The following is a 27534-nucleotide window of genomic DNA, read 5'->3' as shown; positions in this document are numbered from 1 at the left end:
CCTTAAACAGGAATGGGGGCCTTAGACATCATCTTTCCCCCATATATAACTGCATCCTCAGACCCAGAACAATGAGAACAATAGCAGGGTCATTAAGGGCTGAATAGGGTAGTTTCAGGTGAAACTGGAGACAATAGATGTTTACAGTTCCAGTGTAATAAGCTCCTCCCTCCAGATAGATATGAAGGGAGAAATGTGGCTGTGTTATCACTGTGTGATGACAGTGTAAGGTCTATATGTGAAGACACTGAAGTCACTGACGTGGCTGTGTTATCACTATGCCAAAGGGTTATCAGAATCCCTTCAGTGTCGAGTGCACTGACTTGATACTGGCTTGCTTCTTTGTTGTTTTGGCCGAGAGGTAAAGGCGACGGTCTTGGAATCCATTTGGGGCCTTCCCCTCCCCCCACGTTCGAATCCTGCCAGCAATGGCTTCTCCTGTTAAACTTCTCCAGTCTCTCTGGAGGCGTTCAGTGTGTACTGAAACAGTCCAGGCTAGACATGCGCTTCTCCTCTGGGTGCCTGCTCAGGAACCTGGACAGGGCCGAATACACATGGACGGGCGTCAGCTATCACTCACCGCTCTCGGTCAGCTTCTCCCTCACAGGGGGGAGGCGGAAGGGGGGACTGTGGGTTCTCAACAACTCTGTACTCCCCGAGGAGAAGTACCAAAAGAGGCTGGACAGGCTCCTCGACGCTCTCGAGGATGAAAAAACAATAACAAACAACATAATAGACTGGTGGGAGGAGGCAAAAGTAAGAATTAAAAAATCCACAATAAACTAAAGCAAACACAAAAAATGGCTCGAGAGCGTCGAGGAGAACACCCTGCGCCAGCGCATCCAACACATCTGTGCGGGTGCGGCTTATCAGGAGGGCTTGGTTGACCCTGAGCTTCTCCAGCTCAGGGCCCGTCTGGAGGCCCTGGAGTTGGAGAAGAGCAAGGGGGCCATTCTCAGGGCCAAGGTGAGATACACAGTGGAGGGAGAGAGGGGAACAGCCTTCTTCTTTGGCCTGGAGAAGAGGAAACAGGGAAAACTCTTCATCCGGGAACTCACTGATTCTGCAGGTGTCACCTCAGTAGACCAATGTACTTTGCTCGAGTTATTTCGCGCGCAAGGTACATCGCCACAAGCACCCATACCGCCACAAGCGCTCTTGAGGCCAGACTGACAGAGGGCGACCGCGACGGGCCCATAACCGCCGCGGAGGTCCGGGAAGCCATCAAAGGGCTAAACAATAACAAGAGCCCCGGTCAGGATGGCCTCACGAGTGAGTTTTATAAGACCTTTGCTCACCGCATCGCGCCCATACTGCAGTCACTGTACACACAGATGCAATCCGAAAACCGCTTCTCCACATTATTCTGCACTAGCGTCATCACACTGTTACACAAGAAGGATAGCAAATTGGACCTGGAAAACTATAGACCAATCTCACTACTCAACACGGACTACAAAATACTCACCAAAATTCTCGCCAACCGTCTTAGATTAGTCATCGCGTCCGTCATCAGCCCGACACAATCATACAGTGTTCCACACCGGGACATCGCTAACAACATTCTCACCAACAAGTACCTCATCAGACACATGCACCACACGGGGGGATACACATCAGCGTGGACTTCCGCAAGGCGTTCGACAGGGTCGAGCACTCGTTCCTGTGGGACGTCTTGCGGAGGTTCGGGTTTGGCGACACATTCATTTCATGGATACAATTACTCTATCAAAACGCCCGGTCGAGAGTGAAGTGCAATGGTTTGCTGACTGACACCTTCCCGTTAAGCAGATCGGTGAGGCAGGGCTGTCCCCTCTCCTCTCTTCTGTACAGCATCGTGGCGGAGCACCTGGCCGCACTCATCAAGAAGAACCCCCACACCCATGGCATCGTCTCTCCCTCTGGAAGCGAGCTGAGGGTCATTCAGTATGCAGACGATACCAACCTCTTCGCCCGAGATGTGGAGAGCTTGGAAGTGGCTCTCCACGAGCTAGGCGTCTACTGCCTAGCCTCGGGTGGGGAGGCGAACTGGTCAAAAACATCGGTGTCGTTCTGCGGTGACGTCGCCCCAGCACACCTCAGCGTGGACATGCGGAGGGCCGACGACCAGTACCGAGTACTGGGCGTCCTGATGGGGAAGGACGAGGTGGTCTGTGCCGAGAAGCAGTGGGAGAAATTCCTGCTGAAGATCGGGCGGACCATCTCGCTCTGGAACCTCAGGACGCTCACTGTAAAGGGAAAAGTGCTGGTCGTCAAGCCCTCTGTGTGTCCACGCTGGTGCACACGCTAACGGTGCTCCACCTGCCGGGCGACGTCGCCAACCGACTGAGCGTGGCCCTCAGACGCTTCATCTGGACGAGGGAGAGAGCGTTGGTGGCCCACGACACCATCGTGGGGGGCTACGACAGTGGGGGTCTAGGGCTTGTGGACCTGGTCACCAAAAAGAACAGCCTCAGACTGAAACTTGTCCGCAGGTTCCTGGACCCCCACTGTCATGCCCCCTGGAAACCCTTTTTCGGCCACGCCATGGGCTTGGGGGGCGGCCATGGGCTTGAGGGGCGGCAGCATCTGGCTCTGCCAGATGCTGCCGCCCTCGATGCTGGACAGCCTGCCCCCATTCGAACGGGAGGCGTGGGCAGCGTGGCGGGCGCTGAGGCCCTTGGCATTCGCCGCGCTGGCCACGGCCGGGCAGCTGTCCAGCATCCCCCTGTGGTTCAACCCGGACCTCCTGTCGAGCCCGTCCGCTCCTCGGGAGTGCATGAGGAGTGAGAACTTTGAGAGAGCGGGGTTCGTCCGGGTCGGCGACCTGCTGGGCGCCACAGCGACTTTGACATAGAGGTCGTCCGGGGGCGCTTCGCGGCCTACCCTTCCGACGGACCCCGGTCTCCAACATGGCCCATCGTTTCGCCCTGAACGTCGGAGTCAAATGGGGGTCCCTCCTGGGGGAAGGCGCTAGGCTCCGCGGTGCGCCGGCCCTCGGGGGGAGCACCCCTGGGCCGGGGACGGGAGGAGTCGACTCCCCCGCCGCCGACTTCGACATTTGACATAATAATAATAGAGAGCACTGTTTCCCTTCTATGCCGTGCCAGTTCTTTTCATATTATTATTGAAAAGTATTTTCTAGCAGTGCATTCTAAAATGCATGGGGGATGTAGCTCAACGGTCTTGACTTGACTTGTGGATAGGAATAGTTTCAATGAGAGTCATAAAAAGAACCCCCTTTTATGGCAGTGGTGGGATTTGAACCCACGCCTCCAGAGAGACTGGAGCCTAAATCCAATGCCTTAGACCACTCGGCCACACTACCCGGAAAGGAAAGAAAGCCCAACCTGGGCAGACAGCCATCCACCAAAATGTCTCCACAATGTCTGCTAGATGCTTTGTTTAGAGCAGAAAAAGCATTCTCAGCTGTTATATAGACATACTGTCTCTGTTTTCAAAGAAGAAGTACTTCCATTTGTGCCAAGTTCTCCAACTTGAACTGGAGAAGCTGTTGCTGGCAGGATTCAAACCTTACAGTGAGATCACACAGAGAGGTGACTCAGTGATCTCACAGTAAAACTGCTGTCATGTGGTACTGTGGCTGAGTAGTCTAAGGGGCTGGATTAAGGCTACAGTCTCTTCAGAGGTGTGGGTTCAACTCCCACCACTGCCAAGGTGCTGTCTGGTTTGCTCTCTGCTAAGCTTAACAAGGAAGCTGGGTGCTCAAACTGGATAAGCTCAAGCTTTGTATCTGGCCTTTTGAACTTTTTTAGAAGAAAGAAGACATTGGTTTATTGTACAAAGGAACGCCTCTCGTTGTTGGCAGGATTCCAACTTGAACGGGGAAACCCCAATGGATTTCTAGTCCATCGCCTTAACCACTCGGCTACAGCAACTCACTGGCATGACAAAAGGGGCAATGTCGAAGGAAACTGATAGAAGCAAAAGCTCAACGATAACAAAATTACTGCCAAGTTGTCCAAGTTTAGCAGGAGAAGCCGTTGCTGGCAGGATTTGAATGTGGGGGGAGGTGAAGGCCCCGAATGGATTTCAAGTCCGTCTCCTTTACCTCTCGGCCAAAACAACAAAGAAGCAACACAGCCACGTCAGTGACTTCAGTGTCTTCACATATAGAACTTACAGTGTCATCACACAGTGATACCACAGCCACATCTCTGACAATGACGTCACAGTCTCTTCAAATAGCATGGAAAGAAGCAAAGATGTGCTGATTTCATTCCGGACAATGTTTTTGGTCGCGTTTCCAATCAGTTAACCAAGTTGTTGTAGTCATTTCTAAAATGCATAGGGGATGTAGCTCAATGGTCTTGACTTCTGTGGAAAGGAATAGTTTCAATGCTCTACATTGAGGGAAATTGTGGGGATCTCTGTTTGGTCTTTCATAAGAAAAGAATTGGAGAACACAATTTGGTTTTATTTTTAAGCTCACACCTCATAAATGTACAAAAAGAAAGCGCTCATTGTTGGCAGGATTCCAAACTGCACAGGGAAGCCCCAATGGATGTCTTGTCTATCGCCTTAACCACTTGGCCACAAAAATTCTCATGCATGCAGTTCAAAAAGGAGACGGATGTAACCAAAAGCTCATTGATAAAATAACTTGTGCCAAGTTCTCCAACTTGAACTGGAGAAGCTGTTGCTGGAAGGATTCTTTTTTTTTTATTTATTTTTTTATTATTATCAAAAATATCATCTCATAAAATCACAGTACAAAGTACATTGGGGCAAGTGGGGGGGTGACACACATGGTGGAAAAATTTACATCCCGGTGCGCGCTCTGAGGTCTGAGGGCCAGCTCCAGCTCGTGGTCCCTAAGACCAGACTTAAAACCAGAGGGGACAGGGCCTTTTCTGTGGTTGGACCTAAACTGTGGAACGCCCTGCCCCCCCCACGTTCAAACAGCTCCCACTGTAGAGTGTTTTAAGTCTCGTCTTAAGACCCACTTTTATTCTCTGGCTTTTAACACCGCGTGAGTTGTGTGGTCCTCTGTGTTTTTTTTTATTTATTTTTATGTGTTTTATTGATTTTATATTTTATGTCACTTTGTCTCTGTGCAGCACTTTGGAAAAAAATTGTTTATGAAATGTGCTATATAAATAAAGTGGATTGGATTGGATTGGATAAAATTACTTGTGCCAAGTTCTCCAACTTGAGCTGGAGAAGCTGTTGCTGGAAGGATTCAAATCTGGGACCAAAACAGATTTGACAGATGTTACAGTGAGATCACACAGAGACGTCACAGTGAGTTCAGAGTTATGTGGTAATGTGGCCGAGTGGTCCAAGGCGCTGGATTAAGGCTCCAGTCTCCTAGGAGGCGTGGGTCAAATCCCACCACTGCCAATTTCCTCTCTGGTACCAAGCTTAACAAGGAAGCCACCCCGGATCACCGCACCCCGGACCACCGCACTCCAGGTCACCGCACCCCAGACCCACGTCCTCCGGAACATCGCCACCATCACCGCCGGCCCGACCGTCCACCTGATCACCCATACAGACCCAACCTCCCCCTTATCAGACTCGTCATGTCCATAGCCCGGTACACCATCTTCTTCATCAGAAACCTCCATCTATACGATCAGCGCACCGCCCCCCACTGGATCCTGTTCACGAACCGCCTTACCACCCACCTCCAACACCTTCACATAGCCATCCCCCACCGTTTTAACAAGACCCTGCTCCCCCGCAACACCCTCATCACCATCACCCCCCAAGGACATTTAGACTTTCACTTTTGATCACTCACTGATATTTTTGATAATAAAAGTAAAAAAAAAACTAAAAAAAAACAGGAAGCTGGGTACTATACTTATACTGGCCCATCTCAATCATTGAGTTATCCGTAGCCTCTTGCACTCTTTTACGTAGAAACAAGACATTGGTTTTATGTACAAAAGGAAGCATCTCGTTATTGGCAGGATTCAAACTTGCGCAGGGAAACCCCAATGGATTTCAAGTCCATCACCTTAACCACTCGGCCACAACAACTTGCTGTCACAGTTCAAAAAGGGACAATGTCAAAGGAAACTGATAGAAGCAAAAGCTCAATGATAACAAGATGATTACCAAGTTGTCCAAGTTTAGCAGGAGAAGCCGTCGCTGGCAGGATTCAAACGTGGGGAGAGTTGAAGGCCCCAAAGGGATTTTTTTTTTTTTAACTTTTATTATCAAAAATATCATTTCATAAAATCACAATACAAAGTACACTGGGGCAAGTGGGGGGGAGGGGACGGGGGGGATGGAAACACACATGGTGGAAAATGGGGAACATACAAGAAATAATAAATAAATGTGTACATGTACATCACAAGACAGGCAACACTGGGGCACAACAACTCTCATGCATGCAGTTCAAAAAGGTACACTGTCAAAGGAAACTGATGAAAGCAATAGCTCTTTGATAAAATTACTTGTGCCAAGTTCTCCAACTTGACCTGGAGAAGCTGTTGCTGGAAGGATTCAAATCTGGGACCAAAATGGATTTGACAGATGTTACAGTGAGATCACACAGAGACGTGACAGTGAGTTTGGAGTTATGTGGTAGTGTGGCTGAGTGGTTTAAGGTGCTGGATTAAGGCTCCAGCCACCTTGGAGGTGTGGGTTCAAATCCCACCACTGCCAGTTTCCTCTCTGTTACCAAGCTTAACAAGGAAGCTGGGTGTTTATACAATTTATACTGGACCATCTCAATTGAGTTATCTGTATCATTTTGCCGTAGAAAGAAGACATTGGTTTATGTACCAAAGGAAGCATCTCGTTATTGGCAGGATTCGAACCTGCGCGGGGAAACCCCAATGGATTTCAAGTCCATCGCCTTAACCACTCGGCCACAACAACTTGCTGTCACAGTTCAAAAAGGGATAATGACCGCCCGCCCGACTCACCCCATCCCCCACCCACCTTGGATTCTGAAAGATTAAAATGAAAATGTGCGAATATTGTTGAATATTATTTCTCAAATTATGTCCCAGTCCACCCCGCCCCCCCATGTGTCCTATCCAACCCCGCACCCTCCCTACTTGCCCCAGTGTCGCCTGTCTTGTGTACACACTTATTTATTATTTCTTGTATGTTCCCCATTTTCCACCATGTGTGTTTCCATCCCCCCCCCACTTGCCCCAATGTACTTTGTACTGTGATTTTATGAGATGATATTTTTGATAATAAAAGTAAAAAAAAAAAAAAAAAAAGGGATAATGACAAAGTAAACTGATAGAAGCAAAAGCTCAATGATAACAAGATGATTACCAAGTTGTCCAAGTTTAGAAGGAGAAGCCATCGCTGGCAGGATTCAAACGTGGGGAGAGTTGAAGGCCCCAAAGGGATTTCAAGTCCGTCCATTTATTGCCAAAGGTCTTCAGAGAAAGTATTGCTGTCTGAGATCTGCTTACAAGTTAAGCAAGTTTGGAACAAGAAAATATTGTCTTGTCGTTGACCTTGTTTAAAGGATAAACATTTTTATGAAAGTGCTAATCTGGTGTTGTGGCCGAAAGGTTAAGGCGATGAATTTGAAATCCATCAGGGTTTCAGAAACATGGATTTGTTGATTTTGTTGTAATCATGTCTAGAAACAAAAGGTGAATTTAGCTCAGTGGTAGATTGCATGTTTTGCATGTATGAGGTGCTCTAATCAATCCTCAGCGTCTCCAAGGGCATAGTTTTGATAGCTTAATCTCACATTATAATAATTTTAATGAAAGCAATGAAAGAAAATCTTTACAGCAGTGATTGGATTAGAACCCATGCCTCCAGAGAGAACAGAGCCTAAACCCAGCACCTTACATTACTGAGCTGCAAATTTACCTTGGAGAGCTATGGTTTAGAAGGAGAATGCCACACACACGTACTGGAAACACACTGACTACCATGAGACAAAACCTTTCACTGCGATGGCCAGGAAGGGAACCCAGGTCAACTGCTTGGAAGGCAGTTATGCTAACCACTATACCACCATTGCAAGCTAAGCGTGAAATTACACAGGAATCCTAACTATTAGATCATATGGGATATGATGAATGTGTGGTTTAACCTATTGGCTGATTTACTAATCAAGTACAGTGATGTTGTGCACTACATTGAGGAAAATTGTGGTGATCTCTGTTTGGTCTTTCATAAAAAAAATGATTGGCTAGTTGCGGTTATGTCTAGCAGTAAAACCAATGGAAGGATAGTCAGTAAACAAAGCAAAATGCCAATATCGCAGTAACCTCACAGACCTCATAAAGTGACCCCATAGCGATGTCACAGTGAATTTACAGTGTGGCCACGTATTCCAAGGAGTTGGATTAAGGTTTCAGTCTCCGCAAAGGTGTAGGTTTGGGTCCCACCACTGCTAAATTGCTCTGTAACTGTTCCTTAAGCCCTGAAAACTCACTCCAGTGCCTTAGACCACTCGGCCACACTACCTGGATATGAGAAAAAAGAAGACCAAACTGGGCAGACAGCCATCCACCAAACACTGAAACTCTGCATGATTTCTGGTTTTCACCCAGGTACCCCGGGTTCAACTCCCGGTATGGGAAGTTTGCCAAGGGTCTTAAGAGAAAGTATTGATGTCTGAGATCTGCTTACAAGTTAAGCAAGTTTGGACTTCCTGGACAAGCAAAGTGCTAATCTGGTGTTGTGGCCGAAAGGTTAAAGCGATGAATTTGAAAACCATTGGGGTTTCAGAAACATGGATTTGTTGATTTTTGTTGTAATCATGTCTAGAAACAATAGATGAATGTAGCTCAGTGGTAGAGTGCATGGAAGGAATGAATGACACACACACGTACTTGAAACACACTGACAGTACCATTAGACAAAAGTCTACACTGCGATGGCCAGGAATCGAACCCAGGTCAACTGCTTGGAAGGCAGCTATGCTTACCACTATACCACCATCGCAAGCTAGGTTAGAAATCACACAGGATAGCCAGGAATCCTAACCATTTGATCATATGGGATATGATGAATGTGTTGTTTAACCTATTGTCTGATTTACTAATCATGTTACAGTGACATCACAGAGAGAGAGTTATAGTCTGGAATAAATAAATGCCACACATAAGTACTCCAAAAACTTTGAACGCACAATTAGACACAACCAGAGCCTGCAATGGTCAGGAATCCAACCTGGGTCAATTGCTTGGAAGGCAGCTATGCTAAACACTATGTCAGCATCGCAAGCTGGGTTTCAAATCACACAGTAAAGTGAGGAATCCTAACTGTTAGATGATATGGGATATGATGAATGTGTTGTTAAAGATGTTGGCAGTGAAATCACTGCCACGATGTCACAAAGCATTCACACTGACACCACGGTCTCCTCAAATAGCTTGGAAAGAAGCAAAGATGTGCTGATTTAATTCCAGAAAATCTTTTTGGCCGTGTTTCCAATCAGTTAACCAAGTTGTTTTTGTAATTTCTAAAATGCATAGGGGACGTAGCTCAATGGTCTTGGCTTCTGTGGAAAGAAATAGTTTCAATGAGTCATAAAAAAAACAAGCTTTCTATGGCAGTGGTGGGATTTGAACCCACGCCTCCAGAGAGACTGGAGCCTAAATCCAGCGCCTTAGACCACTCGGCCACACTACCTGGATATGAAAATGGAGATGACCAAACTGAGCAGACACCCATCCACCAAAATGTCTTGACAGTGTCAGTTACATGCTTTGCTTAGAGCACTTGAGTCAGCCATGAGGAAAATAAAGTCACCAACTTTGTTCCACTAAGTCTGGGCACACGTCCGGCCACAACAACTCTCATGCATGCAGTTCAAAAAGGTACACTGTCAAAGGAAACTGATGAAAGCAATAGCTCTTTGATAAAATTACTTGTGCCAAGTTCTCCAACTTAGCTGGAGAAGCTGTTGCTGGAAAGATTCAAATCTTGGCAGTGTGACAGATGTTACAGTGAGATCACACAGAGACGTGACTCAGTGATCTGACAGTGACATCGGAGTTATGTGGTAGTGTGTTTTTTTCACACAGCAATGTCACATTGAATTTACAGTGTGGCCACGTATCAAAGACCTGTAAACATTCAAAGACCATTTGAGATAAGAACAAGTCACTATAATCTAAAATGAACGGACTAAAAAAACTCACATTCAGAGCCAAGATTATCGAATGAAGCTCTGCACTGAAAGGAGTTCATTTATGTAATTTGAAAGAATTGAGAATAATGACATTTAAGAAATACATAAAAAAAAACCCCTGCTCATTAAGTTAGTATACATAAAAGTAAATATCTGTGCAATGGATTCATGTATGAATGAAATGTATTGATTTTTTTCTTTTTAAAGTAACCATCAGTGTTCAAGTATTGGCTGGAAAATGTGTTGTATGTTTAACTTTACAACACAATGCCTTTTTATATTTTATGAATGAAATGAAATAAATAAAACAAGACAGAACTAAAACTTGTGTAAACCAGCTGACCTCTCTGAGGAAAACTGCACGTGAGCAGTCGAAAGTATCAGGTATGAAAGCTGAACATTGTGTGCGTTCCCTTCATAGACTATGGTTCCTTTGATTCTCCATTTTTTCCCACAGTGAGGAAGGTGAAGCTACATTTTAGAATTTATGAAGAAAAGCACAAGGCAATCCAACATGAACCCAAACAAAAAGGCAGGATTCATTTTTAGCAAGTTTATTTCTTCTTTGCTCAGTGGCTCAGATGACAGCTCATAAAAGTAAATGTAAAAAGGTGTAGAAAAGACAAAGGAACATTAACTTAAAAATAAATATCATAAAAACATGAGTATTATGTCACAACAAGGCACTTTGGGTTTGGGAAGGCACAACCATTTCAAGAGCATATAGAGCCTTTGACTAATACTGCCTATGTTTACATGCACATCCAAATCTGGTCATGATCTGATTTCTGGAGATATCACATTATTCTTATATCATGTAAACGGCTCCGTCTGATGTGAGTAATCTCATTTCTTTAAATTGTTCACACCTGTTCAAAGAAAAGTATGCAAACTAAAGGACAAACTAATGAGAGACAAAAATGACAGAAGAGAGAATGTTTACTCTACAAATCCACTGATTAACTGACACATGTCCAGATGTGTGTAGTACTCAGTTACATTTACTTGAGTAACTTTAATAGTACTCTTACTTGAGTCAAAGTTTTGGTTCCTCTTCCCACTGCGAGTAATTCCATGAGTGACAAAACCTTTATCTTGACAATATGAAATCATTTGAACATTCTTTCTTGCAGCGCTCCTTCAGATATGATTTAGTTTGTATTATTTCCTGTTTTGTCCATCCAATTACATTCACTTTACATTATAAATCAAATGTTACATGCTGACAGTTACTCTTACTTGAGTAGTAGTTTTCCCAAATACTTTTCACTCTTACTTGAGAACAGTCTTTGGCTACTCTACCACCTCTGCTCATGTCACCAAGTGTTTTTGATGATCACATTTCTCTTGTGCTGTGAACACACACTAAAAATCTGATCTAATCATTGGTAATCTGATTATTCTAGTTCATCTATCTGATTTTTACTGGAATGTAAATGTACCCATGTTGATCTGCTTCCTTTGGTCCAGAGCAGGTGTGTTTAGACTCGGGGAGAAGAGGATCTATAAGTTCTGTCCCCAACAACATTTGTCCCCAGGGCCCCACATTTTGTGCTTCAGTGCTGGTCAGAAGTCCCAGTATGAGCGGAGGGCCCTGTATGGATGTAAAACATGTAAAATGTGTGACTGTTTGATTGACAGGCTCATTGACCAATCATACGGCTCCACTCGGGAAAGGCGCTGATCTCCCCGCTCTCGTTCACCTGCTGCTCTCCATGAGTCAGAGTCAACTTGTACCATAGACGCACCGCTTTCTGACAGAGACAAGAAGAAAATATTATTAAAGGAACAGTATGAAGCCAGTGTTCTAACTGTTTTACTACAATCATGTTACTACAATCATGACTGAACCTGTGTTGCCAGAGCCCTAACCTGCAGATAGAAGACACATACCAGTTTTTCTCATTCTCAGTGTATGGACAAGCCTCATGTGAAAGCTCAGAACCTGCAGAATTCACTAAGCTGCAGAGGCTGCACTAGCACTCATTCATGATTGGCTGCAGATGCTAGGGTTTAGGAAGTGACCATTCAGATCAAAGAGTTTAGGTTCGAACTCGATTTCAGTATTGAAACTTTTTTATGGAATTTAAGATCAAACTCTTGTATACAGTTCCTTTATTATAGTATGTGACTATTACTGAATGGTATATTTACCAATGATTGCCCAAAAGAAGAAAACTGTCAAATATGCAAAAAAGCTTATTCAAAAGTAAATAAAGTGTCATCTTTAAAATTGTGTTTCTGTATTTTGTGCTTAATCCTACAATAGATTCCCTAGGCCGACTTTTAAAGGCCCATTTAAGCACATTTCTGATTTCTTGGAGAATATCACCAGACAACATATTCTATAACTTAGATTAAACAAGTCATTTTAGCTCATTAAGGCACTTATTTTACACTAGAACTACAGATGTCCTCCACCACAGCACAGTGCAATCACTGAGCTCTGTTAGAATGTCTCACGTCTCACCTGTTGTGGGTTGTCCAGCAGCAGGACCTGGGAGAGAGCAGCAGGGGGCAGCAGAGGGCTGTAGGGGGGCAGCTCCGAGCCAGAAGCAGACTGCAGCTTTACACACATGCTCTGGGGACACAAATAGCATATATGACCAAAAAGGATAGAACCATAAAACTATTACACAAAAATATAGTTATAGTCCTAGTGATTGTACATTTGGAAGCACCATCTCTATGACAGGTGAGTTAGCTTTCAGTGGAGAATCTGTAAACTGCACATGGACAGCCCCAATTCAATGCCAATACTTGAGTTTGGGAAATAACAGCAATGCCTTACACAGGCCCTTTGCACTGTCATTATTCATGCACTCTACACTTGGTGGTGGTAAGTTTCTATTGTAGCCAAAACTGCCCTGGTGCAAAGTGATGGACCCTTCCCACCACAACCAACACTCACACCACAGTTATATTAGGCTAGGCTAAGGTCAGTATGTTTAAAGCAGGCTCTGATGTCACTCACATGTATCAGAGTGCTTATATCTGTATATTTATATATGCATGTCTGAGCGTGTCTGATTGTCTTCACCTTTGGGACAGCAGCCTGGAAGGAGAAGCCCGTGACCCTGAGAGCAGAGGTGTTGACAGTAGACAGAACCAGCACAGCTACAGTGGGGCGTCCCACTGGGGGTTCTCTGGAGAAGTGGAGGGACACGTGTACCCCGGCCTGATCCAGCACAGTGATAGGCTCCACATGACCTACGCACAACAGCAAATTGGCTCCACTGTATTCAAAGTGTATTTCAAATCATTACATTTATGACACATTTTTGATGCTCTTTACTCTGTTGCTGCTCTTGTACTTTAATGTTTCAACACTGGAATGTCCTCTTTAGCGAGGGCCAACCCTGTCATTGTTTGTCAGTAAAGGTATTCATAACTAATAATAATTCATTGCATTTTCTAATAATAATCCACTGCATTTACTTTCACTTTGTGTATGATTTGTGTCATACAAATAAACTTGCATTGCTTTATATAGAGGTCTTTGGACACTCAAAAATGCTCCACAGTGCATTATTCATTCACTACACACTCGGTGTAGTCTATGTAGGTCTATGTATGTAGGACTATTGTAGTCACAGCCGCACTGGGGCAGAAAGCGAGGCTGCCAATCTGCTGGTGACTGCTCGCTGATCCACTACTTCTCCTGACACTCTTTTCAGTGTAAAATCTAAACATCTACTTCTTACACATCTCAGCATCCTTTTGCAGGCTACATTAGACTCCCTGGAGGGCCAAGTTTGGCACGCAGGCCTCACTTTAAACACCCCTGACTTAAAGGAATCATATAATACAAAATCAGCTTTTATGAGCCGTGCTATAACAGTGTTCCCTCCTCATCATCTTACTCTGAGTTGTACTCAGAGTGATTCATGCATGTTTGAGTAATCCTGTATTGCCCTACTTTTGAGGCCTTAGTGCTCAGAAATATCCGTTTCCACCTACCACAAAGGGTTAAAAATAGGTAACACAACTATTTCCAAATTAATCAATTCAGAGCAGTATATAGTGAATAAACCAAAATGACTCATACTTAATCATGTGAATCATGAGTATACAGAGCAGTATACAGAGCGGTATACAGAGCGGTAAAAAGAGCGGTATACAGAGCGGTATACAGAGCGGTATACAGAGCTGTATACAGTTCTGATGCTCTGTACACTTCTGTTACAGACCATCAGAACATGCCTCTGTGTGGTACGCACTGGCTCGGATGGAGTGGACGGGCACAAAGACGTTCTGAAGTGAAGGTTCCTCTGTCCTCACTGGAGATGAGCTCTTCTTGAGGGACATGGAGGAATCCAGATAGGGCCGACCGTGGGACTGTGACCTAAGGAGGGCAGAGGGGGGCAGGGGAGAAGGGGCATTTTACCGAGACGTGCAGTAGCATCATTCATCAGTCTAAAGCCTGTTTGTACAGTCATTTGGATATGTTTGTATAATGTTTTTATACAGTTTTCCCAGGACCCTGAAGGCACTCACTAAAGAAACGTCATCATGAATAAGACGAAAAACATCTAGGAAGTCTTGGGACGTGACCACCTGACTGTAGGAGCTGTTTGCTACATAAACCCACAAGAGGGCGCAGTGCTGTCACTTTGACTGCGCTGAATGCGGTTTAGGTGGTTGCAAAAAAAAATTATTGTATATAGTTTTCTAACATAGAATAGAACTGTGCACCAATAGTTAGAAATCTAATCAATAAATAAATAAATACGAGGATAATTCAATAAATAAGGTAATTTTTTGGGTATAAGGACTTCTAATACAGTTAGAAGCTTACTTTTTTGTTTGTTTGTTTGTTTGACTTGTTTTTCACATGGATTTAATTTCTTTTGCAGATTAAAAAAAAAACAAAAAACTTTGAGAGTTTTGGCAATTAAAAAAAGATGGCCAACCAAGAAGCATGCTCTAGGATTGAACAGCGGTCAGTTATCAAGTTTTTGGTTGGTGAAGGGTACAAACCCGTTGAAATTCATAGGAGAATGTCAACTGTATATGGTTCGATCACCTCAGGAGACCTCACTTCTGTAGGCCTCCCAGGCCTGCCTTCATCCTCAACACTGCTCCGTCCTTCTTTAAACAATTTAGCCCACTTGTAGACATTTTTTTTGGCTGAAACATGTGGCACCATACATCACCAGTGATTGAAGAATACTTTGAAAATGTCTTTAGTTACAGAATACCAAATATCTGCATTAAAAAGTATTTTGTATTGTTTTTGTAAAATACATGGTCCAGTTAGTGTACTGTATTCTCAATACTTGGAATACTTTTAAATCGAATTACATTTAAATTAGTGTAATGACACAAAACACAGGATTAAAAACAGCTTTATGTTCATTTCACCATTTGTTATGCATTGAAAAACATACCAGCCTCATCACAAGAGCTGGGCTTTATATTTTTCTCAATAATTATGTGATGTTGGAAGCCTAAATGTGCGATCAAGTACTGCAATGTATTCTTCTGATTTTAGGAAACTGTAATCTGAATACCACCAAATGAAAAAGTAACTGTACCAGAATAGTTTCTCAAAATTAGTATTCTGAATATGTATCCTTGGTACATGTATTCAGTTACTTTCCAACACTGTATATTACACAGGTAAGGTACACTGGGTGACATTTGGGTTAGTCTGTGTAAACTTTAATACTTGGTTTAGTCTTGGTTTAGACCTGCTATAGTCCTGTTTTAGATGTGGTTTGGATCTGGTGGTACTTGGTGTGAAGAGTGTGAGAATCACTGACATAATTGTATATTGTGTATATACTGTATAATGTGTCTTGTCACCTCTAGTGTCACATTATATTCAGCTGATGGTGAAGTCAAAGAATACAGATCACATGAGCACAAAGAGCTCTGTTCACTTGTTATTTGTGTAAAATCGCAATGAGCCTGAGTGTGGAGATGCCATTAGACCATGTTTCCCATTGTTTGAATGGTTGTGAAAAATATTATCTAAAATAAAATTATTTACAACTCATCTCTCTTTCAGAGCAATTTCCCTGTCAGCCACTACTTTACATGCTCAGACTGGTCCGAATACGCACTTGGATATAGTTTTGGTCTTGTTTTTCCATAGAACCAGTCCGACCAAGAAGCTGACTAGCTGTAAACAGGGGACTAGGAGATGTTCATGCATGTCTAGTTTCTTTTGCATTAGCGCACATTTATATTTGCTATATTTGCTAGTAAAAGTAACCAGCATGGTAAATGGTAAGGACAACCACTCTACCAACTAAGCCACAGTCACCCCATACATATAATGACACTTTTGTGAATAAAGATATCTGTGTCATCCTTCAACTGTCCAGGTAGGTTCCATTGCAAAAGAAAATTCTGTCAACTGCCCATAAGTTTTTAAATACATAACAAAATGGTGATTATTACGGCCTTTCCCGGGAGGATCATCTTTTCACCTGAGTGCATCTCGACATAGAAAAACCCCCAAACACCAACAGAAACAAACAAACAAGTCAGACGGTGCTCAGGTAGTGCTGTCGTAGCGGAGCATGCGCCAAACAAGCAGCTGAATGCCTCTCCAAGTTAGTTTGAAGACAGAAATTTAGTTTAAAGATACAAATCAAATCAAATTGAAACTTCTAACCAAATGTACTATATGCTTGTGGTTGCCTAGTTACCAGTGGTGAGTCCCGTTGGTGATAGGCTCACTCTGGCACCTCCCCTCGTCAGGACCAAAGACTTCTTCATCCAGCTGTCAACAACAACAAGTTACACTCACTTCAGGACAGTTCATTTTTACGCTATAACCTATAACCTCTAAATCTCACCTGGATCAGCTCCTCCAGGTAAGATTTTTTCTGTGAGGGACAATCTGTTGTGACCTCTGTGCGACCTCTGACCTGCCCTGGCCCCTCCCCCTGCACAGGTGAGTGATGAGGCCCCTCATCCTGCACAGGTGAGCAGTGTGGCCCTTCTCCTTGCACAGGTGAGCGGTGTGGCCCCTCCCCCTGCACAGGGGAGCAGTGTGGCTCCTCCCCCTGCACAGGTGAGTGGGTCCTGAGCTCAGGGTCCAGAGAGGAAAAGTCTATCAGGTGGTAAGACTTCACTTCTCTGGGGCTGGACACTGGAAACCAACACAAAAGAGAGGACATATTACACTTCTATGGGTTATTAACTGTTAATACACAACATATTTAGAGCTCCATGTTACCTTTTATTGTTTTGAAAATGCTATATTTGCCACAAACAATGTATTAAAATGTGTAATCGATTTCAGTTTAGTTTTTGACGCTCCGAATTCCCCCTCAATTCCCCTCACAACACAATCAGCATGCATCCCGCTAATGAAACAACTGCACATCACATCAGGTTTGTGAAGTCGTGATGTATTGTTTTGAATCATGATTTGTAAATTTATGGAAAATTGTCATGTGGGAGCATGAGTGACATAAGCCATTTAGCTGAGCCTGACAGGATCGTACTGCTAACACGATTAAAATGTATTAAATGAACTCTTTAGGTCTTAGACACCAGCAGGTAGAGATGTCAGATATGTGGGAAGGATGGGGAGTATGGATCTATGAATCTCAGATGATTCCCAGATAAAACAGAACTGGGATGGAGCCTAGTATGAAAAGAGAGGTGATTGGCTGAGGGGCAACAGTACCGGGCTACAACTGGCAGGAGCAGGAGGAAATGGAATAGTCTTTATGGTTCATGGTTAACTTGAGCTTGTTTGCATGCCCTGTTCACCAGTGGGGAGTCTGACCTGGGCTCCGTTCCACAGCCTTCCTCTCTGCTGCTTCACTCTGTGTGCTCATGTGGGCTCTGTAAGCCTTTAGGGCTAGTGTTAGCTCGTCGTTAGCCTCTAGGACCTGAGACAGAGCCATGTCGTCCTCCGTCGTCTCACTTGCTAATCGGAACAGAGTGGGGCGGAGCCTATCACAGCGCTCAAACAGGCCCTGTACAGAGTAAACGCATGCAGAGAGTCACACTTTAAATCCTGGTATGATGTTTGCACCTCATCTGGGTTTTTAAAGTCAGTGTTTCAGTGTTTAAATTGACACCACAAAACACTTTGGAAACATTTGATGCAATGGTAGTACCTGGATGTTCTCACTCGACTTCTGGGTGGGTGTCTTCTGGGTCTCTAACATCTCCTGGAGTTGTCTGCTACTGTCATGGGCCTCCTTCAGAAGGTCCTCCCTTCTCTGCACCCTGGCTGCTCGCTCCTGCTCCTGCGCACAAACATAAAAATACAGTAGATTTTTAGTAGAGTGTAAGATGTGTTTTATTGTCTTCATAGAGAAATAACCTATTTCTTTCTGGACATGCTTAGTTTAGTGGTGACTGTACACACTCACAGCTTGCATGGCGCTCTTGATGAGTCGGTTTGCAGTTTCCAGATCCTCAGGTCGGCCACTCTTCAACAATCTGTCCAGCAGCTGCAGCCAAAAACACTGTTAGTATGTTCATCTCATGTGTAAGGGACAAATCCTAACAGAACAGAGCCGTTACCTTGGTGGTGTCGTCCTGCTCGAATATGGAGGTGGAGCTTCTGTTGGGGGCGGGGGGCATGATCAGGGTGCTGGACAGCTTGGGGTCTTTCTTCACTATATCTGTGTGACAACAGCGAGGTGCATTGCAGATGAAGATGTACTTGGGTGGCTTTTTTTTTTTAGTTAATTTTTGTTTACTACATTCCATATGTGCCATTCATTTTTTTAATGCTTCAGTGAGAATCTACAATGTATATAACAAAATTTAAAAACTGTGTCCAAACTTCTGCCTCAAACTTCTGACTCTGTTCTTCACACTAGGCTCTTATCAGACCGTCCGAGGCCTACCCTGTTTCTTTAGCATGTTGTAGGCTTCTTGGATCTTGGGCTGGTCTCGGAGCCACAGGGTCCATCCGTACAGCACCTCCACCAGGCGTTCCTTCACCCTCTCCGGGCTCCACGCGCCGAAGTACTGCACATAAATAGATACATATTCACACATATACAGTACGGCCCTGGACTTAAAGAGTGAGTATTACACATTTGTGGGGTATTTATTATTAAAACATAACTCATTTAGCAGAGACACATTTAGCAGAGACATCTATAGCATTAGCTTCCAGAAACACTCATATCTGGGTCAATCCTGGTAAGGGAAATGTATCCAGGATAGGTTCTGCCAGCTTTTTAGTACAAGCATCAGGTTTGTGAAGTTGTAGTGTGTTATTTTAGATCCTACTTGTGTGTATTTAAGGAAAATTGTGGGAGAAACTGTGCTGTATGGGAGTATGGGTGAAAAAGGCTTGTGAGCTGAGCTTTGGATAGGAATGTACTGCTAACCGTAAGGGTTCAGATAGTGCCCGGGAGAGATCGCTAAATTACTCAGACATACATGGATGACATCTAAAACCATTTCAGGCCTGTTTTTGATGAGGGAACAACGCTATAACACGGTAGAAAGCTACAAATTTTGCACAATAACTCCTCTTTAGTAAAGCATGAATCAAACCATCTCTCTGATGCAAATCACTGAACTAGTGACATCGGCTGTGGGGCAGTTTCTTCAGTGCATAAGCTTACAAAAGCGTGTGTGTTAGTTGCAGCCAGAGGAAGTGTAAGAAACGCAGTGGTTAGAGTTACACAGTCACAGAGAGGCTGTAGGCTCCTTTTCTGGGGCAGTGGTCCACAGCCAGTGGAGGAAACACGATTATGTAACAGAGAGTGTTAGTTCTAACCAGGGGGATGTTTCATAATGCTGCTTTACTGCACAACTCAGGCTTTTTTGGCTATATATCCGACATATTTGTTGTCATTTCAGTTTCATAAACCAGGCTGAGGCTCACCCAGACTTTGGATCAGCCACTATGGAAACTGATGCAGGAATCTTAGCCTGGTCCAGTCCAGGTTCAAGGACAGGCTTAGGCCCAGGACACACTGCATGCATATTTCACCCCACGCAAGTGTAAAAACTGCACATACTTTTTTTTTTTTTAAGGGTGCATTAAAAGTGAATAGGCATTGCCACACTGCATTCACTGCCTGATGAAATATTGTAAGTGTACTGCCTCCAGTGGCCATTGCAATTGTAAGCACTATGTGACATCACACAAGACTGACTTGATTACAGGTCTTTCTGATTATTAGACCAATCACACAGTTCCTTATACCAAGAGACCCCACCCCTCCTTCCCTTCACTCTCCCCTTTAGTCCTCCAAGTACTACCTAGTGTAGCAGCTCTATTTAAAATGTGTTTGTCGGTGGAGAGTAGGTGTTTAGTCCCACTTGAAATGTCTCTTCAGAGGCTGTATCTCCAGTACCTTTGGAGAGAGCACTTTGATGAGCTCGTTGAGGAACCTGAACTTGGCCACCTCATTGTGGAACTTCTGGCCACATTCGTTCATGCACGCCTCCAGGACCTGCACAAACACGCAGAAGACCTGGGTCAATGTTTATTTTATTTATAAAGCACATTTAAAACATCTTCATGAGACCAAAGAGCAAATAAAGTGTATAAATATAAATGGAAAAATGACATATCTAATAGAATGTAAAGTCACATGAGCATAGGAGCTTGCCTGATTGGACACGCTCCATCAGAAACAATGAGCACAGAAGATGGGGACACACTGCTTCATTCACAAGAGTCTTATGAGAACCAGTCACACTTACACATGAATAACAGTTTCACAGCTCTGCTCTCACTACTGAGGTCAGCACAGATGAGGAGACACGGTACTGGTTAAGGTTCAAATTTGTATTAAAGTGGAACTAAACAGTATTCCCTTTCTTGCTAATAAACTGTATATATGGTGTTTTAAAGCATTATTTACTCTATCTAACCATTTTTTGGCAACTTTATTCAAAATTGGTAAATTTCCTCCAGGTACTGCCCAGCGTAGCAGCTCTATGGCCCTTTCCAAACCACCTCCTCCTTCCTTTTCGTACGCACTAATCCTCATTTTGCGTGTTCCAGCGAAGGAGCTGCCACATCAAGTGCTGTTAAAAAACGGACGAACAGTGAGAAGAAGTGGCTTATCAGCTCCTTCACAGGGAGTCGACTTAACAGGTGTGTGTAACAGTAGGGAGCAGTCCGACATGCAAAACACACCACATTTATTAAGAAGAGTGAAAGTCTTAATTGATATATTTAATCGCAGACTTTTTCAGGTGAAAGGGAAAACCGCATTGACATCAGACAGGTTTTTACTGGTGCTTGAAAACTCCTTACTGCAAATGTTTGACTCACATTATTTTGTACTAGCCCACATGTGTCAAACTCAAGGCCCGTGGGCCAAATGCGGCCCTCCACGTCATTTTATGTGGCCCACGACAAAGGAAATTAAAAGGTATGACTGTGTTAAAATGTCAGTTTATCATTAGATACAGAGTTAAACAGACATTTTTTTCATCTCTATGCAAATCCATATGCAATATTTGAAACTTGAATAAGCGATAAATATAGAAACGGTTAATTAACAAGATAAAAAAAAAATTACATTAAGTTTGGTTACATTTAGTGACATTTATCTTACAGTTAGTTACATCTGGCCCTTTGAGAACAACCATTTTGCTGATGTGGCCCTTTGTGAAAATGAGTTTGACACCCCTGTACTAGCCTCTATGCACAAGTGAAAATACACACATATTAAACTCTCATGTATCATCCCTTTTCTCTGTGACAGTGAAACATGATTGAATAGATCCACAGAGCAGCCTGCAGATGTGCACATTTATTGAGATGTGTAAACATGAATCAATAGTGCCAAGTGGAAACTAAATGAAAGAAAAACTGCAACAACTGCTTGTGAGATGAAATGTGCCGTTATTGTGCTGGAAAATACCTTACTTTCATAAGTAAGGTATTTTCTGATGAGTTTCCAACTGTCAAAGACCCATGCAGTCATGTGCGTATTCTGCACAGAAACAAAACAAACTGCTCTAGTGCCCATGTGGTATTAAAATGATTAATTTAATATGAAACTTTGATAATGGCAACATTTGTGGGCCGTGCTTTCACGGTAAAGAGGCACGTCTGTTCTGCACCGAGCGCTCTAATGAAGGAACCTCACCAAGACTGGGGAGGAAAAGGAATGAGGAACTGGTTTGGAAAAGAGCCTATTTCAAATGTGGTTGTGGGTGGACCTAGGTGTTTAGTCCCACTTTAACTCTATCAGACTTGGTCCCAGCTCTCACAAATCCTTTTGCACATTTTTAGTTTTCACATGCACATTTTCTTCACCAAAATTAGAGCTTTAGAACAGCTTTTTTAAACAAAGGTTAAGCACAGCCAATCAGTTCTCACCCCAAAGTGTCATATAGTTACACACATGGCTCTTTCTTACAAGTTTGTAATTCATGTTTTATAATTACTTTCATTACTTAAAGTACTGCTTTTACACTACATACATCACTGCCCTGATTGTTTACGTGCAGTACAGACTCACCGTGAGCGCCTTGAGGGCCTCTCGCTCCTGAGGGGACTGGATCTTATGAGCCAGGAGCCGCAGCGCCACCTGTGGACTGCAAACACATAACACTGCATCAATGTGTAGAGAGCAGACTTCAAGAGTAATATTTTAGTCCTTTAACTTTAGATGTATTTATTTACAGAGGGCGTATTACACTTTTATGAGGTGTTAACTGCCAACGGATAACATATTCAGATCACCATGTTACCTTTTACTGTTTTGAAAATTATATATTCACCCAAAACAATGTATTAAATTAGTTTCAGTTTTGTTTTTGACACTCTGACTCCCACCTCCCTTTGCTCCCTGTGCTAAGACACTCACCCTTCAGTGCGCTATCACAACACAATCAACGTGCAGCCTTGCAATCTTACATTTTACAGAGCTCGATAGATTACTAGAGCATGCCTGAATGACATCTAAAACCTCTTCAGGCTTGTTTTTGATGAGGGAACAATATTATAACATGCAAACTTCCAACACTTCCTACTTGGTGCGGGTAAGATACTTCAGTAGCCACAGCTGCCCTGGACTAGACTGACCGAAGTGTGACTGCTGAGCTGAGTCATCGGTCCCTCCAACCACCAGCAGCACTTACACACACACTGCACAATGAATCATGATCAAATCGAAATCGAATGGACAAGAACAGCAAATCTCAAAGGCTGCAGTTACCACAATTTTGAAGTACCACAATTTTCTCCACAAACAACAAAATCTCCCGTCTTATTCTGCATAAAAACTGCCAACCCTGTACTTTAGATCTGTACAAACATACTCTGAAATGTGATTCTTGCATTAGTTCGTCAGTTCAGATTTCTGTCTTTTTGTCAATTGTTTTGATTGTGTTTAAAATGTGAACCTTGAACAGAATCACATAATTACAACACAAATCACAAATCTAATCACAATCACAATGTTAATCAGAAAAACCTCAATTAGATATTTTTCACAAATCGTGCAGCCCAAACACATTCTACAGTCACACAGCAAGGCAGAGCACAGGTCACAGCTGTCTGTGTGGTCTTGTGTGGTCCAGTGTGGCCCAGTGCAACACAGTGTGGTCCAGTGTAGTCCAGTGTAGTCCAGTGTGGTCCAGTGTAGTCCAGTGTAGTCCAGTGTAGTCCAGTGCAGTCCAGTGCAGTCCAGTGCGGTCCAGTGTAGTCCAGTGTGGTCCAGTGTAGTCCAGTGTGGTCCAGTGTAGTCCAGTGTAGTCCAGTGTAGTCCAGTGTGGTCCAGTGTAGTCCAGTGTAGTCCAGTGTAGTCCAGTGCAGTCCAGTGCAGTCCAGTGCAGTCCAGTGTAGTCCAGTGTGGTCCAGTGTGGCCCAGTGCAACACAGTGTGGTCCAGTGTAGTCCAGTGTAGTCCAGTGTAGTCCAGTGTGGTCCAGCGTGGTCCAGCGTGGTCCAGCATGGTCCAGTGTGGTCCAGTGTGGTCCAGTGTGGTCCAGTGTAGTCCAGTGTGGTCCAGTGTAGTCCAGTGTAGTCCAGTGTGGTCCAGTGTAGTCCAGTGTGGTCCAGTGTAGTCCAGTGTAGTGGTGAGTGTGGTGCTTACCCATCTGGCTGCTGCTTGACCGTCTGGTAGAAGGCCTGGACGGTCTCCCAGCTGTCCTCAGGGTACTGTGGATCTGTGGCCTGGTCTGTGCACAGGCATCGGGTACATTTAGTCAATTAAACTTGAGTAGGGTTATAGAAAAAAAACAACAACTTCTTGCCAATAATATATGTTACACTGATCATGTGAGAAGATAAAACGATTCCATACTTTAACTCTATATTGTTTATTTTTTATATTTAAACCAGTCACAACAGGATTCTTAAAGGATTTTTAAAGGTGCCACAAAAAGCGTAGACTGCAGACACACAGAGAATCAGATGAGAGTTTAAATCTCCGAGCACAAACACTACAGTAAGAGATGGCAGGGACACACGTCACAAGCTAAAAGTTGTGAGTGAAGCTCGCAACAGCTGTTTCCTGTCTACAGTAAAACAACTCCCTTCAAGACGCTAAAGTGTTCCAAAGATCAGAGCATTGCACTTCCAGTTTAGATATAAGTCAAAACTCTGTCATTATTATTAGTGAAGTGTAGTGCAGTAGTTCAGATTTTAAGGCACAGAAGGCTGGAGATAAACACAGGAAGTAGAGTCACTATTGCTGATTTATGTACACACACGCGTGAAGCTCTACTTTTTACTTTTTAAACTATGCCTCAAACTGGATTCACAGCACTGTTTTATGGACTGAGGGTCATTATTAATGGAGGGCAAATTTGAATGTATAATATGGAAGATATGCTGCAGTTTCATTTCACAACTTTACTAGAGATGAGTCATAAAGTCGTCTTTAAATTATTTTCACTGTTTCCTGAGTTTGTATCTTGCGCCTCTGTATCAGTCACTCTGCCCTGTCGCTCTGTTTTATTGGCTGTTGCTATGGTGATTTTTAGTGATAACAAATTCACGATATGACAGAGCAGCTCAGAGTCGCTCGGACACCGCACACGAGTGGGAAAAGTAACCACAAGTTTTACTCAAGTAAGAATACTGTTACTTCAATAAAAATATTACTCAAGTAGGAGTAAAAGTATGCTGCTGGAAAGTAGAATTTCTTTAAAAAGCTACTTGAGTAAATGTATGAGTCTGTCTACAGGTCAATAGTGCGATTTCTGACAGACTTTATGTATAAACAAACAAGGGTTTAAGTGCAATGTCTTTCAGATAAGCTAAATGTCCATAATCTCTACTCTACTAAACTCAATTATTTGTGCAAGTTTTTGTATAATTTAATACAAAATAATATTTAGTAGAGACACAATATTCCTTTTGCCATATTTTGGTCTTGTAAAACACATTTGGTTATTATATCAATACTAAAACACTATTGAGCTGTACTTCCAAAAAATTTGCTCACAACTTAAAGCACTATGCAAATGTTCCGGTGGGGGGTCCACCGCCTGACCGTCTCCACGGAAATGTGATTGCTTTGCCTAGAATACTCCACAGTATGACATTAAGCTAAACTAAAGTAGATGAATCAACACCAATAATTTAATAAATGCAAAATAGAGAAGTCAAACTGTGGAAGATTCTAGTCAAGGGATGGAAACAAGCAGGCAGTGGGCCAGAAACACGACATTGTGCACTTTAAAAATACTAGAAGGGCTAGAAATGCTGCCAGGCTTGTACTTGAGTAATGTTACTTTGAAGTTATAATACTCTTTCTTGAGTACATGTTTTGGGTAATCTACTCTACCCCCGTCTGTCTGTCACTTCACTTTAATGACTCATTTGTCAGAGGGTTAATCAGACATCAGTCACATGATGCATTCCACTGGTGTAAAGACCTAATGTGGAGGCTGTTACTCAGAAATGACCCATCGGCAGAGGTGAAAAAATGATACTCAAGTACAAGAACAAAGTAGTCTCCAAGAAATGACACAAGCACTAGTAGACAATTTGAAAATACCACATGTTGCATATTATTTAATCAGCCTACCTTAGTTACAAGTTTATCCAAAGGCGTAACCTAATATTTTAATCAGGTAAGACTACAGTTACACTATCAAACAGATTACTCAAGCAGAAGTCAAGTATGGTTTGCAGCTTTAAAAAGTTACTCAATTAAAGTCTACTTCAGAGTACTAAATGAGTGCAAATTATGATCTTGCAGAAAGTAAACTCAAATCTTTTGGAATTACATACTTTTGTTTGTGAATAGAAAGCTTGATACAAACCTACAACTTAATGCATGTACTTTTTGGTGTTTTCGAAATAGATATTGCAGCAAAAAATAATCAACAAATCTAAAATGGATAGGATTAGGATTAGATTCAAGACAAAAATCATCTTAATTGTTGTAAATTTTCTAGCCAGAAACCTAAATTTGTTTTATTTCAATACCTTTTGTCCTCTTACCGGTATATGAATTCTCTAAACTATTGTACAAACCCAAAGGCCTTGAAAACAAAAGCACTACGCATATAATTTGAATTATGAAATGTATTACTGTATTTATTTGTCTACATTTGTTTAATAATATTATTGCACATGCTCTGTGAATGGAAACGGAAATGCTTAAACCTCTTGCTGTTCTTGTTTATACCATTGTATATGTAAAAAAAAAAAAAAAAGATCTTGCAGAAATGTTTTTAGAGGACCTGATTTCAGAATAAAACTTCCAAAAACTCAAAAGTCCATCGCTAGATCAGCTGTTGACTCAGTGACGCTGCGCCAAAACAAAACACTGCGCCTTATTCACGTTGATCAATCAAAGTAAACACTCGTACACTTTGTTCAATGTTTTGTTTTATGTAAAGATGTGCACAAAAGATAAGAAAAGCACGAGCCGATGCCCCACAATAACTTCCTGTTGCTACTTATCTGCACAATTACGGACGTGCGCCAGGCAATGCAAGTCACAAGAAACGAGTTAAAATGCGCAAAGCTACTCCTGCCATTTCCTAAACTTTTTCAACACTTATATATTTTGTTTCTGAAAGTTTAAAGTGAGTGTAGGGCACTTACTGAGCAGGGTTTCCAGAGAAGCAGGACTGTGCGCGCTCGCCATCGCCAAAGACTCGACCCAAACGTGCGTCTTGACCCGAGTGGCGCAGAGGGAGATGCGGCAGTGACAGGAGAAATGGCAAGGATAGTGACAGGGGGGAGAAGTGTCAAACTGCCGCCGGGACATGTGACAGTCACGCCCCACCCGTCAGCAGCACCCCTCCTCCTCCTCCTCCACCACCTCCTCCTCCCCCTCCACCTCCACCAGGAGAGTCACGTGAGAGCGCTGCTGCTTAACGCGGTTTGAAAACAGTTTGAAAACAGTTTGAAAACAGTTTAAAGACACCTGCAAATGCGTATCTTGGACATATATTAGTTGTTTTTTCAATTCTTCTGTGTTTAGTTTATGACTTTTTATATTTTTGGGCAGTAAATTCAAAGTTGTCATTGGACACAGTTTGTCCAAATGTCACGTGTGTCCTTTAAGTTGTAGGACGGCGCTTGTT

The 27534-nt window shown here is 43.1% G+C and overlaps 1 protein-coding gene and 7 non-coding genes across 8 annotated transcripts; 2 read left to right on the top strand and 6 right to left on the bottom strand.

Annotated features, from left to right (window-relative positions):
- Positions 1 to 3225: 3225 nt before the first annotated feature.
- trnal-uag (transfer RNA leucine (anticodon UAG)) lies at positions 3226 to 3307 on the bottom strand. Its single transcript has one exon. It is a non-coding gene; the product is annotated as a tRNA-Leu (tRNA).
- A 1955-nt stretch (positions 3308 to 5262) lies between these two features.
- Positions 5263 to 5343, top strand: trnal-aag (transfer RNA leucine (anticodon AAG)). The gene has a single exon. It is a non-coding gene; the product is annotated as a tRNA-Leu (tRNA).
- A 563-nt stretch (positions 5344 to 5906) lies between these two features.
- trnas-uga (transfer RNA serine (anticodon UGA)) lies at positions 5907 to 5988 on the bottom strand. Its single transcript has one exon. It is a non-coding gene; the product is annotated as a tRNA-Ser (tRNA).
- A 551-nt stretch (positions 5989 to 6539) lies between these two features.
- Positions 6540 to 6621, top strand: trnal-aag (transfer RNA leucine (anticodon AAG)). Its single transcript has one exon. It is a non-coding gene; the product is annotated as a tRNA-Leu (tRNA).
- Positions 6622 to 6755: 134 nt separating this feature from the next.
- Positions 6756 to 6837, bottom strand: trnas-uga (transfer RNA serine (anticodon UGA)). Its single transcript has one exon. It is a non-coding gene; the product is annotated as a tRNA-Ser (tRNA).
- Positions 6838 to 8814: 1977 nt separating this feature from the next.
- On the bottom strand, positions 8815 to 8886 carry trnag-ucc (transfer RNA glycine (anticodon UCC)). Its single transcript has one exon. It is a non-coding gene; the product is annotated as a tRNA-Gly (tRNA).
- Positions 8887 to 9494: 608 nt separating this feature from the next.
- Positions 9495 to 9576, bottom strand: trnal-uag (transfer RNA leucine (anticodon UAG)). The gene has a single exon. It is a non-coding gene; the product is annotated as a tRNA-Leu (tRNA).
- Positions 9577 to 10616: 1040 nt separating this feature from the next.
- Positions 10617 to 27189, bottom strand: LOC117371926 (ADP-ribosylation factor-binding protein GGA3-like). Its single transcript, XM_033967642.2, has 15 exons — positions 27050 to 27189; positions 24081 to 24165; positions 22504 to 22579; positions 20377 to 20475; positions 18907 to 19030; positions 18578 to 18678; positions 18424 to 18504; positions 18166 to 18297; positions 17829 to 18021; positions 16888 to 17183; positions 16738 to 16811; positions 14299 to 14423; positions 13119 to 13288; positions 12549 to 12659; positions 10617 to 11832 (listed from the first exon to the last, which is right to left on the bottom strand). The coding sequence occupies exons 1-15, from the start codon at positions 27090 to 27092 to the stop codon at positions 11722 to 11724; spliced, it is 1821 nt and encodes a 606-aa protein (XP_033823533.1). The 5' UTR covers positions 27093 to 27189; the 3' UTR covers positions 10617 to 11721.
- Positions 27190 to 27534: the final 345 nt, after the last annotated feature.

Source organism: Periophthalmus magnuspinnatus, chromosome 1, assembly GCF_009829125.3.
Source record: "Periophthalmus magnuspinnatus isolate fPerMag1 chromosome 1, fPerMag1.2.pri, whole genome shotgun sequence".
Classification (NCBI taxonomy): domain Eukaryota; kingdom Metazoa; phylum Chordata; class Actinopteri; order Gobiiformes; family Gobiidae; genus Periophthalmus; species Periophthalmus magnuspinnatus.
Note: the sequence above shows the minus strand (reverse complement) of the source record. Positions and strands in the feature narration are given on the sequence as shown.